At 48.8% G+C, this 26,245-nt stretch overlaps 3 protein-coding genes across 10 annotated transcripts in view; 2 read left to right on the top strand and 1 right to left on the bottom strand.

Moving 5' to 3' along the window:
* The window catches only part of KANK3 (KN motif and ankyrin repeat domains 3), a 56,659-nt gene extending 44,368 nt beyond the window's left edge, over nucleotides 1-12,291 (top strand). For 6 of the 8 annotated variants that reach the window (XM_059719580.1, XM_059719578.1, XM_059719583.1 and 3 more), the window contains exons 6-11: nucleotides 2,404-2,491; nucleotides 4,131-4,350; nucleotides 4,851-4,993; nucleotides 5,809-6,009; nucleotides 7,102-7,200; nucleotides 7,941-8,642. In XM_059719580.1, the coding sequence (XP_059575563.1) occupies nucleotides 2,404-2,491; nucleotides 4,131-4,350; nucleotides 4,851-4,993; nucleotides 5,809-6,009; nucleotides 7,102-7,200; nucleotides 7,941-8,099 (910 nt within the window). In that variant the 3' untranslated portion in view covers nucleotides 8,100-8,642. Of the gene's footprint in view, nucleotides 1-2,403; nucleotides 2,492-4,130; nucleotides 4,351-4,850; nucleotides 4,994-5,808; nucleotides 6,010-7,101; nucleotides 7,201-7,940; nucleotides 8,643-8,688 lie in introns of those variants that run through there. The other 2 variants (XM_014599858.3, XM_014599855.3) reach the window with 2 other exon arrangements.
* A 2,629-nt stretch (nucleotides 12,292-14,920) lies between these two features.
* RPS28 (ribosomal protein S28) lies at nucleotides 14,921-18,697 on the bottom strand. Its single transcript, XM_014599836.3, has 4 exons — nucleotides 18,596-18,697; nucleotides 18,471-18,518; nucleotides 17,059-17,189; nucleotides 14,921-15,057 (listed from the first exon to the last, which is right to left on the bottom strand). Exons 1-3 carry the CDS (start codon nucleotides 18,632-18,634, stop codon nucleotides 17,067-17,069), a joined length of 210 nt encoding a protein of 69 aa, XP_014455322.1. The 5' UTR covers nucleotides 18,635-18,697; the 3' UTR covers nucleotides 14,921-15,057; nucleotides 17,059-17,066.
* A 15-nt stretch (nucleotides 18,698-18,712) lies between these two features.
* Nucleotides 18,713-23,392, top strand: NDUFA7 (NADH:ubiquinone oxidoreductase subunit A7). The gene is made up of 4 exons (XM_014599835.3): nucleotides 18,713-18,820; nucleotides 18,907-18,956; nucleotides 22,615-22,764; nucleotides 23,124-23,392. The coding sequence occupies exons 1-4, from the start codon at nucleotides 18,770-18,772 to the stop codon at nucleotides 23,188-23,190; spliced, it is 318 nt and encodes a 105-aa protein (XP_014455321.1). The 5' UTR covers nucleotides 18,713-18,769; the 3' UTR covers nucleotides 23,191-23,392.
* The last annotated feature ends 2,853 nt before the right edge of the window (nucleotides 23,393-26,245 follow it).

Genomic DNA, 26,245 nt, shown 5'->3' with positions numbered 1-26,245 from the left:
ACTGTGTCCTTCAATCTTCAGAAGTTTGCTAAGACCTCCAATTGTGGCTTCTAGAGCCAGAGGAAAGAGTTGCTCCCCCTGTGACTGAAGATTGTGTGTGGCACAGCCAGAGGAGCCTGCTCACAAGAGAAGCCTGCTGTATTTTACCAGGTGCAGCACGTGTTGTCCAGTGCAGGCCTCCAGTTGCATACAGCTGGAAAACCACTTTAGCTAAATGGCAGCATAAAGTGAGCAGGAAATAAATAAGAGACCACATGAAAAAGTTAGAGGGAATAAGGAGTTATGCAGGAAAGATAGGCTGAGCCCTACTCCCTCCAGAAACAAGAATGACATCAAGGAATATAAGCTAATATAGGGAAATACTTTTATGTACAGCACAGGCTTCACCTATTGTACTCTCTGCCATGGGGCATCACTGAGTGCAAGAGCTTAGTAGGATCCAAAACCATATGCAATAGTTCTATGGAAAATGAAAACATGCCCACTGAAAATCATAGCAAATTAGGGCTGGAAGGAACCTCAGGAGGTCACATCTAGTCCAACCCCCTGCTCAAAGCAGGACCAGCCCCAACTACATCATCCCAGCCAAAGCTTTGTCTAGCCAGGTCCTAAAAAGCTCCAAACATGGAGAGTCCACAGCCTCTCTAGGTAACCTGTCCCAGTGTTTTACTACCCTCCTAGTGAGAGAATGTCTTCCTAATATCTAACCTAAACTTCCTTTGCTGCAGCTTGAGATGGTCGCTCCTTGTAGTCTTCTCTTCTGCAGACTAAATAAGCCTAGTTCCCTCAGCCTCTCCTAACAAGTCATGAGTATCAGTCCCCTCTCCATTTTCACTGCCCTCTACTGGACTCTCTGCAATTTGTCCACATCCTTTCTGTAGTGGGGGGGCCCAAAACTGGACCCAGTACTCCAGATGTGGCCTCACCAGGGCTGAATAGAAGGGAGTAATCACTTCCCTTGACCTACTGGCAACACTCCTACCAGTGCAGTCCAGTATGCCGTCCTGGCAACAAGGGCACACTGTTGTCTTAGGACTGGTCTGGTGCAGGTGCCACATGCAGTGCGTGCCCCTTACCAGCCCTGTGTGCCATGTACAGAACAAGCTGGGTCCAACCCTGTGCACCTCATACATCAGGCACCAGACCAGCTCTATACACCTAAGACCAACAAATGCCCAGTCCAGCTCACAGTCCAGCCCTATGCCTCTCATTTATCCTGCAGGGCCAAATGACTTTGATGCCCCCATATAAACTATTTGACAGCCAAAGAAGGTATGATTTTCAGATGTAATAGCTGATCAGCACCAAGTACATCCCCTATTTTGACACCCCCTTTAATGTTAATAGACAACATCAGCACAGCTGTGATTAAAATACCTGCAGAGCTGGGATGAGATACAATCCCTTGTGCTGTTGGGACATAAACCAACACCTAACGAATGAGCTCAGAGGAAACTTTTCTAATTGCATACTCGCATCTTTCTTGAAGTATCCGACACTGGTCTCTGTGGGAGAAGGGCAGGTAGCCAGGCAGCCCTTACATTCCTAAATTATGGTTGTTTTTAGGACCATTTCCATTCCTGAAATCAAGTTGCTTCTGGGAAGTTAAACTGCCACAGGCAGCTACCTTTGGCCTCAGTCCTCCCACTGAGTGCTGGAGTTCTCAAAGCCTCGAGGGCTGCACAGAACAGGGACGATGGGGGCTTTCTGCTTGGCAAACCTCAGGGGAACATTGGGACTCAGCGTGGAGCTCTGCCTTTGTAGCCTGCCCTTCCATTGCTGTTGCTAACACTTGTCTCCAACCTGATGCTTCCACATTCCTTGACCAATAACTGGGTATGAGTTATCCAACCAATAACTGGGTATGAGTTATCCAACCTGCCAAAGGGGAGGATGAGCTGAAACCAAGGTCCTCCATTTAGGACTCAGGAAATCTAAATTGAGTGCCAGGCTCTGCTGTGTGATTGCTGTGCAGCTGGGCAGTCGCTTGTCCCCTCTCTGTGGCTCAGGGTCCAGTTTGCAGGATGAGGAGAGAATAAGTTAATTACTGGTTGTGAGGATAAGGTGCTCCCCAACCTTCTCCCACTCAGACCCTGGTACCACCACCACAGCACCATGTCTACTTTCCCCACAATCCTTGGCATTTATTGCTGAATAACCCTCCGGCCTGTTTTGCTAGAAATCTAAAAGCAGCCCCTACGGTCCCGGTTGCTCACAGCAAACACCAAGTTACTCTGCTTTTATGCTGCTTGAGGAATGGATGGAAAGTGGCCTCATGTTAGTACACACACCTGTTAGCAAGCTGAGGGTTGTTTTGTTCGCAGCTGTGTCCTCTCCTGGACATATCTCCGTGGTTCTGTGGGCCAGATGTATACAGCTCCTGCTCCAACCTGCTTTTAACAGGTTTGAACTGAGCCCGAGAATGAGAGAGGCCTGCGGGATTGTAAAGAGCCATCTCAGCCATCCCAGTTCTGCGAAGAGCAAGGAGGTGGTGAGTAAAAGGGGGTGCTGAAAGGTGAAGCAGCTGGGATAATTCCACAGGCCGCGGGATGGGGGGTATCAGTCCTATACTTTTGGGCACCATGTGCTTTGTCTGCAGGGCCAGGACGTTGAAAGGTTTTTGGGTCTGTGGCAGGTCATTTAGGATCTGCAATGTGTGCTCATATTCTCTGTGGCGAGAGCTGCAGCCATATACAGCTGTAGTGCTCTGCCTTTTGGGGCCACGGTTTGGATTAATGGTGAGGGGCCAGTTCGTGAACCGAATCAGGCCCCGAGTGCCAGAACGAGGCCCTGTGTTGCCTCATCAGGATTGGGCCCTGTGCACCCTGTTTAGTCCTGTTCTGTCTCCACCGATCCCAGTACACTGGAATTGGTCCCTACGTGCCTGATACAGCATGTAAGGCCATGTTATCTGGCCTGCAAGGCTCCCCACGAGTTTAGAAATTTGGCAGCAAGGGAGCAGAGGTAGCTGCCACCACTACCCTACCACCAAATTCCCCACAAACCAGATGACATGGCTTTGCAGGCCACATCTGGCCTGCGGCTTGGGATTTGAGCGCCCCTGATGTAGGGTATTCTCCCAAACAGTCTTCTTCAAAGTCCTACAACCAACCAAACTTGGATCCACCAACTCCTTTTCCATTGCAGTCCCAGGAGCAGCAGTTTGCTCTGCTGGAGCCCCTATCTGCAGCGCCCGCAGCTGCTAGGAGGTGGCCTGGAAGCCAGGAGAATGGAAACGAGTCATTCTCCCGCACGCTGAAGCCCTGAGCTTCCCCATGAATATCCCTTGCTCTTCTCACGGAAAGTCCCTTCCCTCTGTTTCAGACTTGGTAGTCTTGAGTCTTGTGGGGCTCATCTTGCCACCGCAGACACTGAGGAATAGCACCTGGGGAAGTAAGTGATCTGAGGACTGTGGCATTATTCAGGACCACCCAGTATGTGAGCTTAAGGCTCCTCTCTGACCTATCTTCTCTTCCAGAGCCCAAGATGCATAGAGAGGTAGTTAGCTATGTTAGTCTAAAATCTGGCAGGGTAGATTTGCACCCTGTAGACTAACAAAATAAAATATATAGAGCACAAGCATTCATGGGCTGAAGCTCACACCATCAGATGCTGTCAAAGGACATGCACAGCTGTGAAAGGACATGTGATTTCCTATTGAAACTGGGTTTTAAAATGTTGCTGCCTGAGAACAGCAATCCTTGGGTCAGCAATGGAGTGTCCAGGGAAGGTAAAGTGTTGTCACAGACTTACCCTGCACACCATCCTCTCCGCATGCTTCTCTGCACCCATGCCTAAGCCCAGCTGCATAAGGCTGCTGACAGAAGGCAAGAAGGTTTAGTGCTGGCCCATCCTACAGGCAGTGCCCCCTGACCTTGGTGCTGCCTGGGGCTGTGTCAGGTAACTGAGGGTAAAAGGTGCAATAAATTGCACTGCTGACCGTGCTGCAGTGGGAGGGTTTGGCTGGATGTGGCACAGCCTTGGGCCACAGATTCTCTGGGGAGCTCTTTCCAGCAGGTCTGAGAGATTTAGCAGCGGAAGCCATGACTGCTCAAGGGCTGCATCCAAGGAGCGTGCTTCCCTAGAGAGAAGCACTTGATGGCTTCAGCGCTGCCCTCTTTGTTCCCCAGCTGTCCAGCAGTAGCCTCATTCTGCAGGAGTGGTTCCGAGTGTCCAGCCAGAAATCCTCTGTCTCGGAGATGGTTGCCAACCACCTCATGGCCTTCACAGAAGTCTCGCCAGCACTGCTCACCCATGTCGTCAACCTCTCCGACGGGAATGGCAACACGGCCCTCCACTACAGTGTCTCCCACTCCAACTTTCAGATCGTGCGGCTGCTGCTGGACACTGGTGAGTGCAACAAAGACACCAGCTTTATGGCTTTGACCATGTGGCCAAGTCATGTTGAGCCCCTTGAAGCCCTGAGGAGGGGAAATTCATTTTTAGGTCCTACCTAAGAGAGAGGAGCACAGGATTTGGCTCCTTTGCCAGCAGCTGCCTCACCTCTCTGCTCTCAGGCTTCCTCTTTGTCCCATGAGCCCCTCCTAGCAGCCTAGCTCTTCCATGCTACACACTCAGATATCGTCTGGTCCCCTCCTGCCTGTCTGCTGGTAAACAAAATCTGCCCCGCTGGGTCATCGTGATTTGCTCTACTGTGCCAGCCTGGGTGCATTGCATACAGTGTGCAGCGGTCCCTCGCTATGTCACTCCTGTCCCTGCCGCTGGATCCCACAACTTGCCATTAGCCAGCAGCTGCTCCCTGGCTTGGGAACGAGGCCCACGGGAAGGCTGGGTGCCCAGTGCTCTGTCCTGCCAGCTGGGGCCACTCTAATCATCTTGTCTTTCTGCAGGAGTCTGTAACGTTGACCACCAGAATAAAGCTGGATACACGGCCCTCATGCTGGCAGCTCTGGCAGCTGTGGAGCATGAAGAAGACATGAATGTTGTCAGGAGACTCTTTAGTATGGGGAATGTCAATGCTAAAGCAAGCCAGGTGGGTATTTCTGGGGCCATTCACCACAGAACAGTCACATCTCTGATACTGCAAATCCCCAACCAGTTCCTCCTGAGGGAGCTCCCAGGCTGCTTCTCAAACCACAAGTATTGAAAAGGACTACTCCTGTGGGACAGTTTATCGATATCATGTGGCTTTGCTCCTGCCTCTGGTTTGTAGGCCTTATCTTTAGGAGTTCCTTCTCTGCTTCTGTCCCTACTTTTTTTTTTTTTTTACCCAATTGCACCCTATCTCCCGACAGGAGGAGGGCTGACTGCAGGCCTGCCATGTGGATTCCTACCTCCCAGAGGAGTTTGTGGGAACAGGGCTAGACTACAGGCAAAACAGCTGGACTGCAGAGTTACTGAAAGGGCCACAAATACTGGGCCTGGCTGCTGGCCTGACCCTGCATGTGTCCAGCACAGAGCTCCCCTGGACTCTGCTTCTGGCAGTTTTTAACATATCCTGCCATGTAACACTGCTCCATTTCAGTGCACTGGGGCAAAGAGGGAACTCAGCTGAGGAGAAGGGGGGAGATGAGCAGGTTTATGAGCTAGGTGGAGCCTAGCAGGTCTTTTGGAAGAGGAGTGGAAAGAGTCCTTCTCCCTTGGTATTCATCAGCCTTGGCTGAGTGGGCCTGTCCCCTCCCCAACACTCCCTGCTGTTCTGTTAGACCTTCCTGTCTTATGTCCTTGGAACAACTATTTGTCTTGGAGCAGTCTTCTGCACTGGCAGAAGCAGCCATGCCTTCTCCCTGTTGGATTGGAAGGTGCCAGGTCCCCTTTGTAGCCTCCTCTCTCTTCTCTCGGTTCCAGGCTGGTCAGACGGCACTAATGCTTGCTGTCAGCCACGGCAGGCAGGAGATGGTGGAAGCCTTGCTGGCCTGCGGTGCCGATGTGAACTTGCAGGATGAGGAAGGGTCCACGGCGCTGATGTGTGCCTGCGAGCACGGGCGGGTGGAAACCGTGAGACTGCTCCTGGCACAGCCGGCCTGTGACCTCTCCATTGTGGATAACGTGAGTGCCACTTCTGGCCCGAGGCTGCAGCTTCTCCCTGCATCTTCTCTGCCCTGTTTCCAGAGCTGCTGCCCCCCACCCCCATAAAGTCTTCTCTACCTGACAGAGCTGCTGTTGATAAAAGATGCTATCGTGCATGCCCCCTACTGCCCTCTCATATGCTCACGCACACAGCCCCCTTGTACTTTCTCAGGCTCTTTGGTTTTACTGTCAGTATTTTCCAGTCTGTCCTCTCCTATTCCCTCTCCTCTGAGCCCCACACTGTTTTCACCCCTCACTCTGCTGCCTGCTCTGCGCATCTTGGTTTCTCCACTGCTGTCCTTTGCTACATGTGCCAGTCTCTTCAGCATGGCCCTCTTTGCAAACCCAAGGTTTCCTTGATGCACAGATGTGAGCATTTTCACCCTGCAAATTATCTGCAAATAGACCAGGATTTTTATGAATATGTTTGTTCTTGGTGATAAGGTCAGACCCCTTATTTGCACAAACTATTGATTGGGACGAATTGTTCCTTATTTGTGGCTGCCCATTAAATTATTTCTGCTGCCTGATTGGCTAAGTGGAATTTTCTGAGCTAGAAATAGTGCACAGCACACACCCTTGATTTGCATGTATTCAAAATGACATTTCCAAATGTGTGTTTCCAATGTCCATCAAAACACAAACCCCTTCAGACAAAAAGCCATTGACAAGGGAGAATGGCCTGGATGAAGCCAACAGCTGTGTGGAGGCAGAAGGAATGTGGCTGGCAGGCATCATCCAGTGTCTTTTCCATCTGCACTTCACAGCCAGTAAGAGGGGAGGTGAAAAGTGGATCTGTCCTGACCGTCTCTGTAAAAGAACAGAGTCTATAAGCTGTGTATAAGCTTATCACTTCTATTCTGTCCCTTTAGATACTCCCCAAAAACTTAAGTAATGTTCTCAGTGTCATAGCCCAAGTGGTGTGTGATACTTACTCATGGGCTTAAAGAGCTCAGACTAGTTGCAAGAAGATGGGATTGCATTAATTAAACCTGCTTTGCTGACAGTTGCACCAGGTGACCTACTCTGAAAGCTCGGGTGTCTCCTGAACCTCTTTCTTTTATTTCCTAGGATGGTAACAATGCAGTAGCAATTGCACTGGAGGCCGGGCACAGCAACATTGCAGTGTTAATGTACGCCCACCTCAACAGCTCAAAGGCACAGTCTCCCGTGAGTAACCTCGTGCTGCCCCAGTGAAAACAATTGCATCTTTTGCCACATTCAGATTCTTCCAGAGGCTGCACAAGAGACAGGTCACTTTGCCCATTGGGACCTGCTGAAAGCCACAGATTTCCTTGTCTGGCTTAAAAAAACCCCAAAACAAAATTGGTTGCTGAACTCTTTGGCCGTCTGTGCAGGAGGTATGTCAATGCAAGTCCCAGCACAGGCTCTCTTCATACCAGAACGCTCGTGACAACCTGGCACAACAGTATGGGGAGTGGAAGGAAGATGAGATTGGCTTTATTCTGCCAGTTTGTCAAAAGGAGGGATGGCTCAGGCTAGGCTTGGAAAGGAATAATGAGAGAGAACCAGATAGAACTGGCCAGGGGAGAAATTAGGAACGAGACAAGCCAATATTTCCTGTTGGGGGTCAGAGTAGAGCTTCCAAAGGGAGCAGAGAAAGCCCCAGCCTTGGAATCACTTAAACCAGAGCCTGGCAGAGTTCCTGGAAAGGTTTTGTGGGGACCAACCTGCTCTAGCTGAGGAAGAGACTTCCCTGTATTAACTTTATTAGTAATTGTGAAGGGGGAGAGCAAAATAGGGGATTTCCCCCATGTGCTCCAGCTGTCCATTCTACAGTGTGTGTCAAATGGGAGCATTTCAGACCTAAAAGAGGGTTAATTTGGAAAAGACATTTTTCACTGTTACCCCAGTAACAATGTCCTGCAATGGTTTCATCTACACTGCAGGGCTTCTGCTTGCAGACAGGAGCTTCTACATTAAGCTGCCAAAGCATGTGCATCCCCATGCAGGTTCTGATAGCTCCACACAGCTCTTGCCAGAGCTGCCCGGCTCCACCTCATCGGCTCTGCTGGCAGGACAGAAAGTGTACCTGGGGAATATACTAGCTGTTAGAGGAACCTCAGCAGATGACAGAAGGTGTGGGTTTGCCTGTACACATGTTCCCCAAGCTTTTGAGTTAGAAGCAGATGTCTTTGTTTGATCAGAGATGGCATTAGTCTGCTGGGAGAAATAAGGGTTTGTGCCAGCCCAGGGAGCTGTGTGCGCAAACACCCTCCCAGTTTTCAGCAGAGCCTAATGCAACACCATATGCATAAGGAAGGTGAATTGATTGCAGGTTGATGTTGCTCGGCGTTTGGCACAAGGGCCAGTTTGGTTTGTTGGATTTTTTTTTTTTTTGTTGGGTTTTTTTTTGACAAAATATTTTTAAATTGAAAAATACTGACTTATCAAAACTGATGGTAGTCTTTACAGAAGAGTACAGGCTTGGACAAAAGCATTCATGCAATAACCTTTTCTGGGATTGAGGTGGACCTTTCACTTAGACTCCAGAATAACAAGTACCCTGGTGATCTAGGCACTCAGCTAAGATGAGTGTTCAAATCCCTTAACTAGGCTGGAATCTCCCTTCTTTTTTGTGAAAGGTCTTGGTTTCATGTAGAAGTTTAGTGAATCTTCTTCTCTTTGTGTCTGCAGCAGGGGAAGAGCCCTACCATCCCAAGGAAGCAGCATTAGATCAGCCCTCCCAACCAGGGAGCCTAGCTTCACCGGACATGCATGTCTCACCGCCTGGGATCAGAACCTCCACCATATTCATATTCCATCCAAGAGCTCAAGCCCAGTTCATTACGTCCATATATTAAATTACCCCTAAAGTCCCACAAGTGTTTTCATTCCTGCCAAATATGACAGGGGGTCGGCCCTCCACTTCAGTGAACTCTCCTCTACTGAAAAGAAACAGCTTGCGTGAGCCAGCAGCATCCCATAAAGTAACAAGGCATCTGCTTGTAGAGTGAAATTGCTTGCAGCAAAGAGATACAGATACAGATCGCTTCTAGCATCTCTTCTCTTCCCAGCCCCTACCTACCCTTGAAGCTGCAGAGGGTATGTTCCCTTACAGAGCATACCCAGGAGTACTCTGTAATGAGTTGGCCAACAAGGGTCTTTTGTCCCTGTAAACAGAGGAGGAGTGGGAAGCCATCCGGGTCTGAATTTTCCACAGAAAAAAAATTAAATTCCTTGATAGGAGTTGGAGTACAATTGGGCCAAAAATAGCTGTCGAAATGCAGCTGCAGTTCACATGGGAGTTGGAGTTTGGATTTCTTGTGATCACCTCCTTTTCCAGCCAGAAATGCCTGGTAAGACTGTATCTTCCATAGTGCACTGTGCTCTGCTCTTGGGGTCTGGGGTGGAGATTGTCTCCCCCGAGGTATTCTCCAAGTCAGGAGCCCAGCTTATAGAGGAGAATGGGACAGAGCTACAGCTTCCATCAGGCACCGTGTGAGCATCACTAAGGAGAAGTGCTCTGGCTTTCTACTGTGCAGTTTCTCACCAAAATCCAGTTTTCTGAAAGATGCACACATGCTTCATGAAAAAGTTTAGTCAAAAAAGAATTTGGGCAGGCAGTTAATTTAATTAGTCAGACAGGATAAATAACTTTTCTTTTTGCTGTAGGAGTGAGGCGAGATCCTCAGGATAAGGAAGAGAGAGAAATGGCCAACCAGATTGCTGTGAAATCACTTAAACTAGCCAGCCATGTCTTTTGGAGCTTCAGTACCTTCCCTGCTTGAGAATGGATCCCTCTCTGCTGTAGGAGTTGGAGAGGGAGATTACCTTTCAAACCTTGACTGCTTTGCCCCTCTCTAGCTTCACAGCCATTAACATTGAAAGCTGGTATAGTTCATGAACTCCTCCCCATCTTGCTCTTTGAACACCTTCCTGACTTCTGCCGAGGGAGTAAGGTGGTAGAAACAGGTGGAGCTGTTACGTTGGAAAGCAAAAATCAGAAGTAGCAACCAAACAGGCAGCCAAAGTCATGTGGGAAGAGGAATGAGGTCTGACCAAGGGGATGGATATAAAGAAGGGGATTTGCTGGACACTTCAATGAAGAACTTTCAAATATTAGTGCTCAGTTAACCTAGAAGGCTGTAAACAGGCCTCTCATCTGAGGTCGTTCTGACTGATCTGAGCAGTCCCTGGTTCAGAAGAGGAGTGACACAGCCCTTTACCTACATAGCACTTCTGAGCTGCATTGCTTCTCAGTGGCCAGGGAGAGCACAAAGCCTGACAGGCTTATCCCTGGATGTTTGGCAGTTAACTTGAATGAGCTGCTATTATCTTACAAGCATACATAGCACTGGAGGTTGGCTGGGGGAAGGTGTGTTAGCACATTTTATCTTGTACACTTCACAGGTACTTCAAGTGGGACAATGGCCTGGGACTAGGATCCCTGAACCAGGAAGTGGCTGAGCCAGACTGTTCTAGCAAGGTGCGCTCAGCCAGACCTGCCTAAAGAAAAGAGGGCAAGCAGTCCTAGAGTCTCCCCATCCTCCTTGCTCTATCTAACCCTTGTTTCTTTTACTGGTGAAGGCACCAAACCCTTCTGATAAACCAAGCTCTTTCCTGGAGCTTTCATTCAACCTCCCCAAGCAGCGGCTGTTGCATTTCGTGGTTGCACATCTCATCTGCAACTTTGCATTCACAATCCAGAGAAACCCATCCCTTGGTCTGAGGGATGAGCTTGCAGTCTATGGGTGTCTCCCCACAGGCAGAAGCTTGCCATTGGCAAAAATAACAGCAGCACAAATTTGTGCCCCTGTGCATGCCCTTGCACATGGGGATGGTGCAGGGCAAATTATCCAGGGGGTAGGGGAGGCTGGGGCCAGCACCTGTGCTGGCCCCAGCAGCCTTACCTGGGGTCCTGAGGGCCTTTTGGGGCAGCAGTGACCAGACTCCAATCTCTGCGCCTTTTTTAGCAGCAGGTTGACATGGGGAATCTCCTGGTGTCAAACCCTGCCCCAAACTTGCCATGCTGCAAATTAACAGTGCAGCAAATGGTTGTATGTATGCCACATGCAGTTTACAGCACCTCAGATGGGTTTAAGGTGCCGCAAACTGCATGTGTGCACGCATTGGGATGTGCCCTCTGACTCCGAGGGAGCCTGCTTAGAGCCGTCTGTCACTAAGCAGTAGGGCTGCGCGAAGTTTCGGGTGGTGATTCGATTTGGTGGCGATTCGGCCTGATTTGGTGGCTGAATCTCCAAATCCAAATCAAATCAATTTAAAATAAGGGCGGAGGAGGGGGGACTGGGGGAGAGGACCCCCCCCCAGGGCTGCCCCTGCCAGAGTCAGCTCCAGGCCCTTTTCTCATTTTTTTTCTTAAAGGGCCAGAGCTGGCCCAGGCAGGGCAACCATGGTGGGGCTCATGCAGAGCCCCCTATGCAGCATGGTCCAGTGGGAGGCAGCACCCGGTGAGCACCGGGGCTTTTTTTTAACAAGTGCCCAGAGCTGGGCCGGTGGGGCAGCCATTGCCAGGATGGGATGGGCCTGGCTAAATCAGATTCAGCCAAATCAAATCACTATCCCCCAAATGGGCCAAATCCGAACCCAAATCAGATACTAGCCGCTTCGCACAGGCCTACTAAGCAGCTCTTCAGGGTTTCCCCACATGAAAAGCATTGTAGAACACTTACCTTGCAGCGTGTATGACTAGGGAGCTCACTCTGAGGTTTCACTAACACATAAAGGGACCTCCCCCTAGACTACAAAAATCAAACTAGTTGGTAACAAAATAAAAAAAGCCTGTGTGTTGGAGAGCAGTCATCACTGTACTGGGAGGGGGCACTGATCAGTAACTAGCAAAGAGCATGAGAGAACCTGCACAGCAGCTCTGGGGCTAGCAAATGCTTGTGCTGTAGCTCCAAGAGCACCTGAAAGCTTATGGCTGCATTTGTAAACACTGCCTGTTCTATGTTACCACTGTGGAACAAATTCTTCACTCCCTCCCAGGTCTTTTTTAGCATAGACCTCACCTGAGCCATAGTAGAGAATTTAAGAATTGCTATTCTGTTAAGTTTGCTATGGGCAAAACTGCTATCACCGCAGCAAACCCATTTCAGCTACGCACTGAAGTCCATGTAGGATGCTCACAGCAAGTCTAGTAAAACCTATCTGCTTACACTTGCTTTATATGTACTTCATATTAGAATGCCTTAGTTTGCTGGTTTATTTGTCAATCGGTATTTTAATATTGATGTTTATTTTTAAAAATATAAATAAAATCTAAAATTAAATATTTAAGTAGCATTACCATGAGCAGTCCCCTGTCCTCGTCTACACATTTGTTTTCCTCTAAGGTTACTAAGCACTGACTGAAGCATTTCAGCTTCTGGGAAGTTACATTGAGGAAGGCAGTTTGATGAGTGTCCTGGTCCATATTGTACAAAACAGTCTCTTGTGCCATAGATTCATAGATGCTAGGGTCAGAAGGGACCTCAACAGATCATCGAGTCCGACCCCCTGCCTAGGCAGGAAAGAGCATTGGGGTCAGATGAGCTCAGCCAGATGCCTATCCAGCCTTCTCTTAAAGATCCCCAAGGTAGGGGACAGCACCACCTCCCTTGAAAGCCCATTCCAAATATTGGCCACCCTTACCAGGAAGTTTTTCCTGATATCTAGCCTAAATCTGCTGTCAGTTTGTGACCATTGTTCCTTATTGCCCCAAGAGGCACCCTATAGCGAACAGGGCATCTCCGCTCCCTTGCAGTGTCCCCGTAATGAATTTGTAGGCAGCCACAGAATCACCTCTCAGCCTTCTCTTGCCGAGGCTGAAGAGGTCCAAGTCCCTTAGTCTCTCCTTGTAGGGCTTGTCCTGTAAGCCCCTAACCATATGAGTAGCCCTCCTCTGGACCCCCTCAAGTCTATCAACATCCTTCCTGAAGTGCAGCGCCCAAAACTGGACGCAGTACTCCAACTGCAGTCTGACCAATGCTGCATAGAGGGGAGGTATCACCTCCTTGGATCTATTTGTCACGCATCTGCTGATGCATGGTAAAGTACAGGCAGACAAGGTTCCTTGGGTGAATTTGGTATCTTTTATTAGACAAACCCAAATGGTTGGAGAATAGTTATTAAGCAAGCTTTCGGGTTCAAAAACCCTTCGTCAGGCTAAGGACGCTGCAGCAGTTGCTGCATGCTCTTCCTGGATGGAATGAAAAGGTGATACTTCCCCTCTATGCAGCATTGGTCAGACTGCAGTTGGAGTACTGCGTCCAGTTTTGGGCGCTGCACTTCAGGAAGGATGTTGATAGACTTGAGGGGGTCCAGAGGAGGGCAAGCCCCTGGCTTGTTTACTTTTCATTCCATCCAGGAAGAGCACGCAGCAACTGCTGCAGCATCCTTAGCCTGACGAAGGGTTTTTGAACCCAAAAGCTTGCTTAATAACTATTCTCCAACTATTTGGGTTGGTCTAATAAAAGATACCAAATTCACCCAAGGAACCTTGTCTGCCTATATCCTTAGACCAACATGGCTACAACCTAAACCCCCGGTAAAGTACAGTTAACTTTGCTGATGATTTCATCACACTGACTCATGTTCATCTTGGAGTCCACTAGGACTGAGATCCCTTTCTGCTTCTGTGCTGCTGAGAGGGTCACTTCCCAGCCAGGTGTGCGAAATATTTTTGCACCCTAGGTGCAGCACTCTGTACTTGTCCTTTGTGTATTGCATCCTATTGTGTACTACACACTTTTCTAACCTGTCCAGGTCTGCCTGCAATTGTTCCCTACCCCCTGGAGTGTGCACTCCACCCCACAATTTAGTATCATCCACAAACTTGGACAGTGTACACTTCACATCCACATGCAAGTCACTGATGAACATATTGAAGAGCACAGGTCTAAGGACCAAACGCTGTGGGACCCCACTACCCACATTCTTCCAGGTAGATACCAACCCATCTACCACTCTGGGTGTGACCACCAAGCCAATTTGTCACCCACCAGACCATGTAAATATCTGTCACAGCCTCCTAATTTATTTATGAGAATGAAAGGCCTGTCCCTTCAAGCATAGGACTTTCACACATCAGTTATGGGCCCTGGCTTCACTACCTTGTGCTCAAGATAACACTACAGTCCATGGGGAAAGGAAATGTTTATACAAGCATAATTACCTTCAGGGGTAGTATAGGAATGAGGCTCAGACAAAATTATGGACAAGTTATACAGAAGTCTGCCAATATGAAGGATATTGTACAGTACAATAAAGTTCCTTCTATTCATATCCATCCCAAAGTAGCCAGCTGCAAGAGGCAAATGCTCCCCACTCCCCAGTAGGACAGAGCAACATATACATAGTATGCAAGCAATCCTAGGCTAGCCATTCATCTCTCCATTCCCAATTGCAGTGCAATATACATTGTAATACAAAAAAAATTGATGCACATTAGGAGTGGGCCATTTTTTCCAGATTCAAAAAGGGATCAGACAAATTCTTAGAGGAAAGGTGCATCAGTAGCCATTGAACACAGGAGTTAGGGGTACAGCTTCTGAATCAGAACTTCCTAGACCCTAAATGCTGGAGGCTGCAAGTGGGAAGGGTCACACCCTTGTCATTCTACCAGTGTCTATGAGACAGGATCCTGGGTATGACAGACCTACAATATGATCCACCAAGTGGTTGTTCTTGTACGTTCTCATTTGTCTCTCCAGGACCTAAGATGTACCAAATACTTTTCAGCTCTCTGAAGTACAGGCATGCACTTGCTTGCAGAACGATACAAAATCCTTCAGTTACAAGCAGTTTTAACAACTTTTAAATCAAAGTAAGGAACTTAATAGCTCAGTGCTTTCTCCCTGGAATTATTCTGGCCAATGAAGCCAGCAGAAGTACACACATCTTATCTTACATGAAAAAGGCAATGTGGTACTGGAAAAAAAAAATCCTTTATTTTAGTCACTGAAATGCAATGCCCCTCTTCATGCACGTCTGGCAGCACAGATGTTCACTGCTACTTCATTACAGCCGTGTAGAATGAAAGGTAGATGCACCAGGATTAGTCATCTGAAATAAATCATGCATATTTTAGTTAATCTCATATATGCATCAGGAAACCATTTCCAAGGCAATAAAATACTAGAAAAGCAACTAAAGCATGTCATTTTACTCCTACCCAGTGAGAGAGAGCTTGAAAATATTATTGGTGATACTGCAGCTTATGCAGTGTAACTAGTAGGAATTAGCACCTTACCTGTTTGCCTATAATCATCATAGGTTTCTAGTGGAGCCTCAAACTTCAGGACCACATATACAACTAAAGATGAGCTGCACTTTATCAATGGAAATATTCTGAGCCATTTTCAGAAGTACTAACTGCCTAACCCAGGGGTAGGCAATTATTTGGGCTGGAGGGCCACTTCATGAGTTTTGGCAAGTTGTTGAGGGCCACACGCACTCACTTTCCGCAGCAGAGCTGGCACATGAGCAGCAACAGGAGTCCAGGGTCTGCAGGGCTGGACTGCATCTGCCAGGTACTGTGGAGGACACTGGGCAGAAGCAGCCCCATCTCCAATCTGGCACCATGAGGCAGGTCCCAGCTGGACACCATTCAGTGCTGGGTGGTCAGGGAGGCAGTGCTGCTTCCACCCAGTGTACCTGGCAGCACTGGGGAAATAGAGCTTGGTCCCACAGACCCTGGGTAGGCAGGACAGCTTCCACCCACTGGCCCCCACCTCACCAGCAGAGGCCAGGGCCTGCCTCCCAAGACTAGACTATTTTACATAGATAAGGTTATTTCTAGAAGAGTCAGTCCAAAGACATCTGTATACTATGTAAATTACTATGGCTTTGGACCTGAATTTCAGCTTGGACTGAATGCTTGACACGATTGGATTTGAAATCAAAACCTGTGTTTTGTTTCCCAAACTCTTGCCTTGAAAATAGCAGTGAAAGACTGCAGAGCATCTCTAGGCAAAGTGTGTAAAACAAAACTAAACCACTGTGCTCAGCCATGCAGAGGCAAACATCAAATTCACTCACTAGACAATATTACTGTGTCTAAACAGCAGTTAAGACAGTCAGATGCTAAACTTTTCCAAACTAAACCAAAACTTTTCACTTGGTATACTCTGAAAAAGAGTCGTGGTCATTCTCATGACTGCTAATTTAATTCTTTGCTACTAAGCCCAAACAGGAAATATTTGTAATGTAGGTCAGCCCATGGAAAAAGTCATGGCAATATTAAAATCTTATTTTCTGATGCAGGAATAGCTAGTTTACCAAAAATAATTCTATGCTGAACACTCATCCAAGTTGCCAAGGCCTAAATGTCAAACCTTACATTCTATACTTGTTTTTCCATATAAGACTCAGATTCAGAGTTAAGATCCCTAACCTTCAGTCAGGGTCTCACATAACCACAGATCACTCTAAATCAGCGGGTCTCAAGGAAGCCCTCCCTGGACTTTCGTGAACTGAGTGGTGGCACAATTTCAGAAACTAAAATGTATGCGCTACAGTGCTTATTTCCTTGCAGAAAGGACGAGGCAGTAAGAGGAGGGGATGATCCACACAGGGACAAGCCTGAGCCTATGCTTATCTGCTCATGTCCTCACACCTTGAGGCATCCTTTAAAGCAGTGTGTTTAGGGACCTCAGCCTATGGGACGCGATCCAATAAAGTGGGTCATCCGAATATATGAACTTAAAAAAAAAAAATGGATTCTCCCTTAAAGAAAAGTATGGGAAACCCTGGCTTTTCCCTTGCAGACTGTCAGGTGTTTCAACCTGCAAGGGGATGCTCAGGGCCCCCCCCCCATACACCCCACCATGCCCCACACAATGGGTTGGGACTGGCCATCAATATTGACAAATGGATCCTGGTACAAAAAAGGTCGAGAACCACTGCTTTAAAGGATCTCATGGCACCCCAAGATGTCACAGCACCCTGGTTAAGAATCACTGCTCTACAGTCCAGGCAGATACCCCAGCTCTGTGCTTAAGAGGCTCAAATGAAGATCATGCAAAAAGATCTCTTTAAAACCTGAAAGTGAAATAAATGAGTTACCATGCTGATCAACGCAACCTCCTTGCTTCACGTTCGGATTCCAGCAGCGTTAGGACATCCCCCTCGCGGACGGGTCCTTTCACGTTCCGGATAATGGATCGGCTGGTGTCATCCATAAATTCAACACGAACCTACCAGTGACCCAACAGAAAAGTCTAAACAAGTGTACTTCACCATACCACTCACCCTCTGAAACTGCTGCTCCAGATCACTACATCCTACTCCTAACAAACCCGCTATTCATGGCAACTAGAGGTGCACTGATACAATGGTTGGCTATCGGGTCGACACCAATAAAAGAAGTGATGTTAGCGGCTATTGGCTTTTTTGGTCATTATAGCTGATATTTACGGCCGCAGGCCAGGAGCATCCCGATGAGTGTACTCCTGTCCCTGTGCCCCACCATCCGCCAGAGGCCACCGCAGCAAGCAGTGGGAGGGGGAAGGGTGTCAGGGAGTAGTCACAGAGCCCCACGCTCAGCAACAAAGTGACCAAAGGGACGGTTCCTGGGTCCTGCTGTGCACACAGCAGGGGCCCGAGCGCTGGGGTGGCCACAGATGGGTTGGATTGCACACAGGTGGGGTAAGGCACCATGCAAGGGACACTTCGCTTCTCTGGGCACCAGGTGCTGTGCGAAAGTGGCTTCTCCCTGGTGGCCGTGGCAGCTGGGCTGTGCAGGGCCCGCTGGCTGTGGCGAGGCAGCCGTGTGCTCTGGGGCTCCAAACACACCCAGCACCGCTGTCCACGCGAGGGTTGCCCTGCTCGCCAGGGACACCAGCACCGCGGGGAGCGCGGCTGCGCGTAGGAGCCGCGAGCGAGCGAGCAAGGCAGCGGCGTGCGTGCGTGGGAGCAAGGGGTCACTGCCTTCCTCGCCGAGGGCTGGAGCAGAGGAGGCGTGCGCGTGTGTATTATAAACACAAAACCAACGATAAGAGGCTTATGTCAGAAATTTAAGATGTCTTGCTGATCCAATAACCAATATTTAGAAATAGTGCATTAGTTGCCGTGGCTGGGTAATCATCGTCGGCTATCGGTATTGGCCGAGAAAGCCCGTCGGTGCGCCCCCAATGCCAGCCGTCAAGTCTCAGCGCCTCCCCTTAAAAAGTAAGGAACGGGGAAGTCAAAGTAAAATAAAACAATGGATCCCTCCAGAGAAAGGAGGTCAGGAACGGAGGAAGGAGGTCCCTCAACCACGCAGAGACGACGCAGCGCTCAGGCCCAGCCATAACGATTCAAACAAAAGCCCGGCCGCCGGGATTCAAGTGCATTTCCCGAAAGCGGCTCTGCCTGAAGGGAAACCCCGAGCGCGGGGCGGGCTTGCGGCGGCTCCTGCGGCGCGGGGAGGCCGGAGGCCCCCGCCCGCCCGCCCGCCGCCCTGCTCCCCCCGCCGGGCCGGCACCCCCGGCGCTCACCTGCGTGCACTGGCCCTGCGAGCCGGTCCGGCCCAGCACCTTGGTCACCTGCGGACACACACACGCGTCAGTGAGTGAGTGCCCCCCCCCCGGCCGCCCCGGCCCCGCACCCGCCGGCCCCGCACCCGGGCGAGCTTGATGGGCTGCACGCGACTCGTATCCATGATGGCGGCGGCAGCAATTGGGAGAGGGCGGGCGCTCCCCGCGCGCGCTTATATAGGCCGGGCCCGGCATGCACCGCGCGCCTCTCGCCCTGCACCGCGCCGGCCTCCTGCTTCCCAGCCTGCACCGCGCCCAAGATGGTGTCCGCCACCCCCATCATCCGCTGGATCCGCAACTGGCTGTTGGGGGTGAGCGGGGCGGGGCAGCGGCGGCGGCCCGGGGTGGGGGGGTCTGGGCGCGGCCCCGCCTGAGACGCTGTCCCCTTGCTTTGCAGCGGGACCTGCAGACCAAGCTCAACCTCCGCTACACGGAGATCTCCAGGAGGTGCGTCCCGCCGGGCCGGGCCGGGCCGGGGCAGCCGGCGGTGTCTTCCGCCCGCCGCCACCCCCAGCGCCCGCGGGCGGAGCCGAGACAGCCCCGTCTCGGGTTTTCTGGGCGGATGTGATGTCTTGTCAGCCCAGCTGAGTAGCAAGGTCTTGTCCAGCTTTGGGGTGCAGCTGCCCTGTCAGGCACGGGAGTCTCTGCTGGTCTGAGATCTCCAAGGGAGGAGAGATGCTGAGGTCTTGGCAGGATGTCAGGGAGGATGTAAATTGGTGGAAATTAGCAAGACAAGAGGTGACGCAGACAGGGGACGGGGAGGGGGAAGAGAGCAGGAGGGAAAACCAGCTAAAGGGAGACATTGGGTAGGTACATGGGGACGTTAGGTATGCAGGGAACAAGAGAGCAAATGGGAGTGTGGGGCCGCTGCGCAGCAACTCAAGACAGCTAGGTACCGGTACCCAGGAGAAAACTGAACTCCTGAATGATAGCTTTGCCTCTGTGTTTCAACAAGCCCCAGGGAAAATCATGCTAGATAGGGTACAGAATGAGCAGGGTAGACGTGGCCGCCTTCTTACTGTTGCCGAAGAACTGATGTGTGATCAATTAAAAAAAGTAGACATATATAAGTGAGCAGGACCGGATGAACTCCGTCTGCGGGTGCGGAAGGAGCTGGCCCAAGTCGTCGCCTGGTGAAACTGTCCCAAAACTCGTGGTGCTCCGGAGAGGTCCCTGAGGACTGGAAGAGGGCCAGTGGGTTCATTCGAGGCAGGTCCTGTCAGACCAACCTGGTGGCCTTCTACGACCAGGTCACACAATCCTTAGACACGGGTAGCAGTGGACGTAGTCTTTCTGGACTTTAGGAAGGCCTTTGACACTGTCTCTCACCCCATTCTCATTAAAAACTAGGGGACTGTGGCGTCGACACCTACACAGTCAAATGGGTCGCTAACTGGCTGGAGGGCTGCACCCAGAGTGGTGGTGGATGGGTCCTATTCAACCTGGAGGGATGTGGGCAGTGGAGTCCCCCAGGGCTCGGTCCTCAGGTCTGCACTATTCAATATCTTCCTCAGCGACTTGGACGAGGGGGTAAAAAGCACCCTGTTCAAATTTGCAGATGACACTAAGATGTGGGGGAAGTGGGCACGCTAGAAGGGAGGAATAGACTGCAATCGGACTTAGACAGGCTACAGGGAGGGGTGGGCGGACGAGAACAGGATGGGTTTCAACACTGACAAGTGCAAGGTGCTGCACGGGGGGGGGGGGAACCAGCAGCATACCTACAGGCTGGGGAAATCCCTTCTCGTCAGTGCAGAGGCAGGAAAGGATCTTGGAGTCATTATTGATGCCAAAATGAACATGGGCTGACAGTGTGGCGACACGGTCAGGAAGGCCAACCGTTCCTTGTCATGCGTCCACAGATGCATCTCAAACAGGTCCAAGGAGGTGATCCTCCCCCTCTATGCAATGCTGGTCAGGCCACAGTTGGAGTACTGCATCCAGTTCTGGGCTCTGCACTTCAGGAGGGATGTGGACAGCATGGAGAGGGTCCAGAGGAGGGCCACCCGCATGATCAGGGGTCAGCAGGGCAGACCCTATGAAGAGAGGCTACAGGACCTGAACCTGTTCAGCCTCCACAAGAGAAGGCTGACGGGGGATCTAGTGGCCGTTTAGAAACTAGTCAGAGGTAACCAGCAGGAGTTGAGGGAGTCCCTGTTCCCCCGAGCACTACCAGGAGTGACTAGAAATAATGGTCATGACTAGAAATAATGGTCACAAGCTAGCAGAGGGTAGATTCAGACTAGACATCAGGAGGCACTACTTCACTGTCAGGGCGGCTAGGACCTGGAACCAACTTCCAAGAGAAGTGGTGCTCGCTCCTACCCTGGGGGTCTTTAAGAGAAGGCTAGATGAACATCTTACCGGGGTCATTTGACCCCAGTACTCTTTCCTGCCATGGCAGGGGGTCGGACGTGATGATCTGCTCAGGTCCCTTCCAACCCTACCAACTATGAAACTAAAGAGGCTGGCAGGTTAGGCAAGTCAGAACTAAATGAAGTTCAACCTTGAGAAACGTAAAGTGCTCCACCAGGGGACGAACAATCCCTCGCACACCTGCAGGCTTGGAAACACCAATCTGACCAACACCACAGATGAAAGAGACCTGGGGGTTATAAGTGACCACAGTATGAATGTGCGGCAGTGCAACTCTGTTGTCAGCAGGACAGATAATACTCTGGCATGCATCGATTGATGAATCTCCAGCAAGACCAATGAGGTGATTCTTCCACTGTACTCGGCACCAGTGAGACCGCAGCAGCAGTACTGCATCCAGTTCTGGGCGCAGAACAAGGACGTGGTAAAACTTGAGAGTCAAGAGAAGGGCCACCTGTATGATTAGAGTCTTGCACAGCAAGCCGAACGCAAAAAGGCTGAGGGACCTGGGACTCTTCAGCCTGAAAAAGAGAAGGCTGAGAGGGGACTTGGTAGCAGTGTAATGCTACGTCAGGGGAGTACATCAGGGGCTCAATGAACAGCTGTTCACCAGGGCGCCCTTGGGGAGAACCAGGAGTAATGGCCACAAACTCCTGGAAGACCATTTCAGGCTCAAGATTGTGAAATGCTTCTTCACAGTCAGGCTGTCCAGACTGGAATAAACTCCCTCTAGAGGTCATGCAATCACCTACCCTGGATATCTTCAAGAGGAGACTCAACAGTCACCTTGCTGGGGTCACCTGACCCCACCTGTCACTTTTCCTGCCTGGTGCAGGGGGCTGGACCCAATGATCTGAGGTCCCTTCCAGCCTTACAATCTGTGAATCTTGTATTAATACCACTGTAATGTTTCCATTTGGCCTGTTTTTCCCCTGCCTCCTCTCCCCCCCACTTTACCTTGTTTCTCCTTCTTCCCTATTTATATTTTCACTACATCCTCTCACACTTGTAGTTTGTCTCATTCCTGTTTTCCTGATCTCCAACTATTTTCTTTTTAACTGATTAGCCTCTTTTCTACCTTGTATTCTATCACTGTAATGTCTCCCCTTAGCGTTTTTCCCCCTGCTCTCTTCCCCACCCTCTGCTTCACCTTTTGTCTTTCGATTTTCTACCTATTTACATTATCACTGACAATCCGGCCACACTTTTCTCTCATTGGAGTCTCAGAACAGCAGAGACTTCCTGTGCCTGAAGATGGGTGACTGCGCCCAAAAGCTTGCTAAGAACTTTTTCCAACTACTCAGCTGGTCTAATACAAGGAATCACATCTACCCAAAGAACCTTGCCTGTCTATGTCCTTAGACCAACACAGTTACAACCAGAAACTCTGTCTCTTTAGAGCATCCTAGTTCTTCCTGTGGGTGTGTTAGTGTAGCCCAGTGCCAGGCCACGAGCTCTCTCTACATATCCTTTTTTACTAATTTGCAGCTGAGCAATACTGAATCTTTTTAACACACTCCATAGACCTTGGAGCATGGGTGCTGAGAGCCCCTCTGTATTTCAGAAGTCCAGAATATCTCGCTGTGCTCTGTGAGCCTTTAGTTTCATTAAAAGGTGCTCTAAAGTCAGGTTTCTAGTTCTGAGTATTAGTAGTGATGCAGTAATAGTAAGAATCTGTTTTTTGCTTAATATCTTGTATGCTTTGAAGTTTTTTAAACTGTCTTCTTAGAACTCAGCCACCACCTCAACTTCCCTTGGGTCCCAGTCACAAATTTGCAGATAACTACTACTGTACCCGGGATGGACGCAGAGAGACCTATCCTCCAATTGTTGTTATGTCACCACAGAAAATCCTTGCATCAGGTGCTCAAGCTGGCAGGTAGGTCCTATTTATCTTATGACCTACGACCATACAAGATCTGGCTGTGACTTTGCTAGCTAAGCAGTGTCAAACTTGGTTGAAAATTAGTGTGGAGTACTACAAGGAAGCACACAGGTGCTAGTAATAGAATGCTGAATAAATGCCTCTGTGCATCTTCTCTTGAGAAATCAGCATGATTAGGGCTGGAGCTGGATTCCTTAAAACCTCTGCCTTATCAGTAGCTCTGAGCGAGTTATATGTGCGAATGGGAGGACAGCAATGGGATCTGCCTTAACTCTGCAGTGAAAACACCTCCAAAACAGCTAATATCCAAAAGAGTTAATGATTCCTGAAGCCTAGTCTCTCCTCCTTCCCAGCTCGGACTCTGCAGTAGCAACAACCGAGAAAAAGGCAGTGACACCAGGAGTTCCACTGAAGAAGTGAGAATTGTCAACGGATGAATCTTATCTGTAAACTAAACAAGTACGAAGAGAAGTCTCAATATGACGGTACTTCTCAGGATTGATTTAAAAGAAACAGTCTGCCTGAAAAGTGAGCAAAGTTAGCTTTGGTAATATTATTGAGAACTTACCTGTCTGAGAGAGTTTTGTTGGTGTCTGGTAAATAAATATTTATCTGTAATGTCTACTTTTGTTATTTTAGAGAACTCTTTCCACCTAAATGAGTTTTGGGAATGATTATTTTCCCCACCCCCCTCATTTTCCGTTAAAAAGAAAAAAAAGAGGGTCTAACTTTCTAAGCTCCACATCAGTGGGGCACCCCTTGGAAAATCCCATCTCTTAGCTTTCATTTGTTTTCTTGACTATGGAGAAATAATAAAGCAATTCTTCTGTTGCAAAGAACTCAAATACCACAACAGGTCAGAATGGTTTTGATACTGGATTCCTATTTGAAATCTCTGGATTTATTTTGTGAATCTTGTGTTGTTTTTGCACACCTAGCAGTTCTAATATTGCATGGCACCCTGTGGCACCCTCAAAAAGATCTCATGGCACCCTGCAGTGCTTCAGCACCCTGGTTGAGAATCAGTGCTCTAAGGTACACAACTTTGGCTAGAGATCTGAAGAGCTCACAAACCTAGCAGCTCCTGGAGAGAGACTCCAATACACAGTTGTTGTACAGAGTAGAATTGATGATACTTCCATGTGAGTTATTACTAAAGGAGTACTCTCCATTGCTGCTACAGGGCATGGTTTTGTAAGTGGTGCCATAGCCGGGATGGGGATTATAACTTCAAATTCCTGATCACAGATGTTGGCTATTGAGACTGTAGCAATTTCCAAGCATCTCCAGCCAAAGAGACATTTGTCCAAATTACTAGAAATAAACTCCAGCTCAAATATCACGTTAGAAATGGGCAATTCTAATTGAATAATTATTCTAACAGGAAGTGAAGAACTTTGAATAGTTAGTATAAAGTGTGCCACTCCATATGGTATCGTTTACCTTTTCGACTGATTGTCTGAGAGATAACGTGCATTAAGTGTGATATTGACTGTTGTTCGTTCCCCAAGGAATCCATTTATTTCCTCTCCTGGCCATGTCAGGCTTTACTGACAATTTTTTATGCCTTTGGGACATACAGATTGCTCCTAATTCCAGAGTTTCCTTGAAGAGTAGGTGGGTTAACCTAGCCTGCAGGTAATGCAATACTCAAATCCCTGGGCAACACGCATGGGTGGGGGGGGGGTGTGCCCACATGTGTGTAAGGGACTGCAGACTGACTAGGTCTTCTGAGTTTATATCCTTGTGCAGCTCAGTAAGATGAGCTCTACTGTTTTTTTTTTCTTTTTCCCCAGTGAATTTTAAGAATTTGTTTGTCCTTCTGGATACATGATGGGTAATTGCAGGAAGGATTAGAGGGCTGTGGCATTTGAGCAGTTTAGGCTTCATTCTTGTGAGATTGGTGAATAACAAGTCCAAGTGAAAATAATACCTACCTTCTATTCTTCTGCCCCAGCTAGGTCAGTTAGTCAGGTTGAAAGTACATCATTATATGTGAGAGAGAGTTGTATGCACAGATGGGAGGGGAGTTAGGGCAAAAATGGGCTGTGACTTAACTCTGCAGTGAAAACATACCAGAAAGAGAACCTGCAATCGGTCATTTAATCACTCAGAAAACAAGTATTGTGATTTCTGCTTTGCATGCAAAGGACACTAATAGGGGATAGTAATTTGCATCAAAACTTAAAGCAAAACATGGCCCCTGCTGAGCCATGGGGTTTTGGTGGCATTGGTGTTGGGGGGAAACAGGGGGTGCTTCCTCAGCAATCCCTTTCCCCTGCACCCAGTCTTGCCCTGCCCTGCCCTGCCCTGGGGAAAAGTGACAGCACCTGGGTTCCACCTGAACTGGCTCAATCCAGCCTGTAGCCTTAAAAGATTGCCAACCCCCACCTCAAATAAAATGGAATTAGTTTGACTAAAGCTATGGTCACTGCCAAGAGGTATGCTTACAGCAAGATAATGAGCAATCTCACTGCAGAAACCTACTGAAAACAAGGCCATATAGCTAGGCAAGGTCAGCCAAGCTTGACTTGGACTGCAATGAAGCTACTTTTTCTTGTCTTCAGTAGTGTTTTACAGCTGGACACTGCTAATGCACCTTAGCTAGGTCCCGTAAAAGTGCCAGCAGTTAAGATGTAGCTAAAGTAGCAAAATAACAGTATTTTTAAAATGTGTCTAATCTGAGGCTGAGTAAGTCCAGTAGCATCTAGCCCTTATAGCAAAGTGAATGATTAACTTTGCCATTTCTAAATCCAGCTGTAGCTGAATACTTGGTTCTCAGTCATAAAATTCATACTCTATAAAAATCAAGTTATAAAATCATTATAAGTTAATTTTTTTACCTTGTAGTTAGCTTGGGCTGTATCTGCTTCCTTCTCAGACTTAAAAAAGGACCCTGAAAGACTGTCTAACATCTCTCCCATGTATATAGTTGGGCCAATAAAAGATGTCGCTGAACAAATTTTCTTTGCCTGTTCCCTAGGCTGTCATGGTTACACCACTATTCCGGGTCTCATAAAATTGTCAGGGCAAATTACATCAGCTTTAGCATGGGATTTTGTTTTCTTGAAAGACTGCCACACCTTTTTCTTAGTCCTTCAGACCATCTTCAATGTTTTCTAGACATTTATCTCAGTTTTTGCTTGTAACTTTATCCCATTGCATTTATGTTTCCACTTGAGGCAATTATTTATCAGATTCATATGCCACCATTCCCAACGAAGGCTCAAGGACATGGATAAATGTATCCTGCACGGAACTACAATACTGTAGTAGATGATTCCCGCCCCCCCTCCCCCATATGGTAGGATTTTTTTAAGCCACCCATCTACAGCCTCTGCAATTGAAAGAAGTTTTTGCGAAAGAAAACTTTCCAATCATAGAAAATTAGGGTTGGAAGGGACCTCAGGAGGTCATCTAGTGCAGCAGTTCTCAACCTTGTTTTTTTTTGCACCAGGACCTATTTGTAAACATC

Source organism: Alligator mississippiensis, chromosome 16, assembly GCF_030867095.1.
Source record: "Alligator mississippiensis isolate rAllMis1 chromosome 16, rAllMis1, whole genome shotgun sequence".
In the NCBI taxonomy this organism is placed as follows: domain Eukaryota; kingdom Metazoa; phylum Chordata; order Crocodylia; family Alligatoridae; genus Alligator; species Alligator mississippiensis.
The sequence above is the reverse complement of the archived record's forward strand: the minus strand, read 5'-3'. Positions and strand labels throughout refer to the sequence as shown.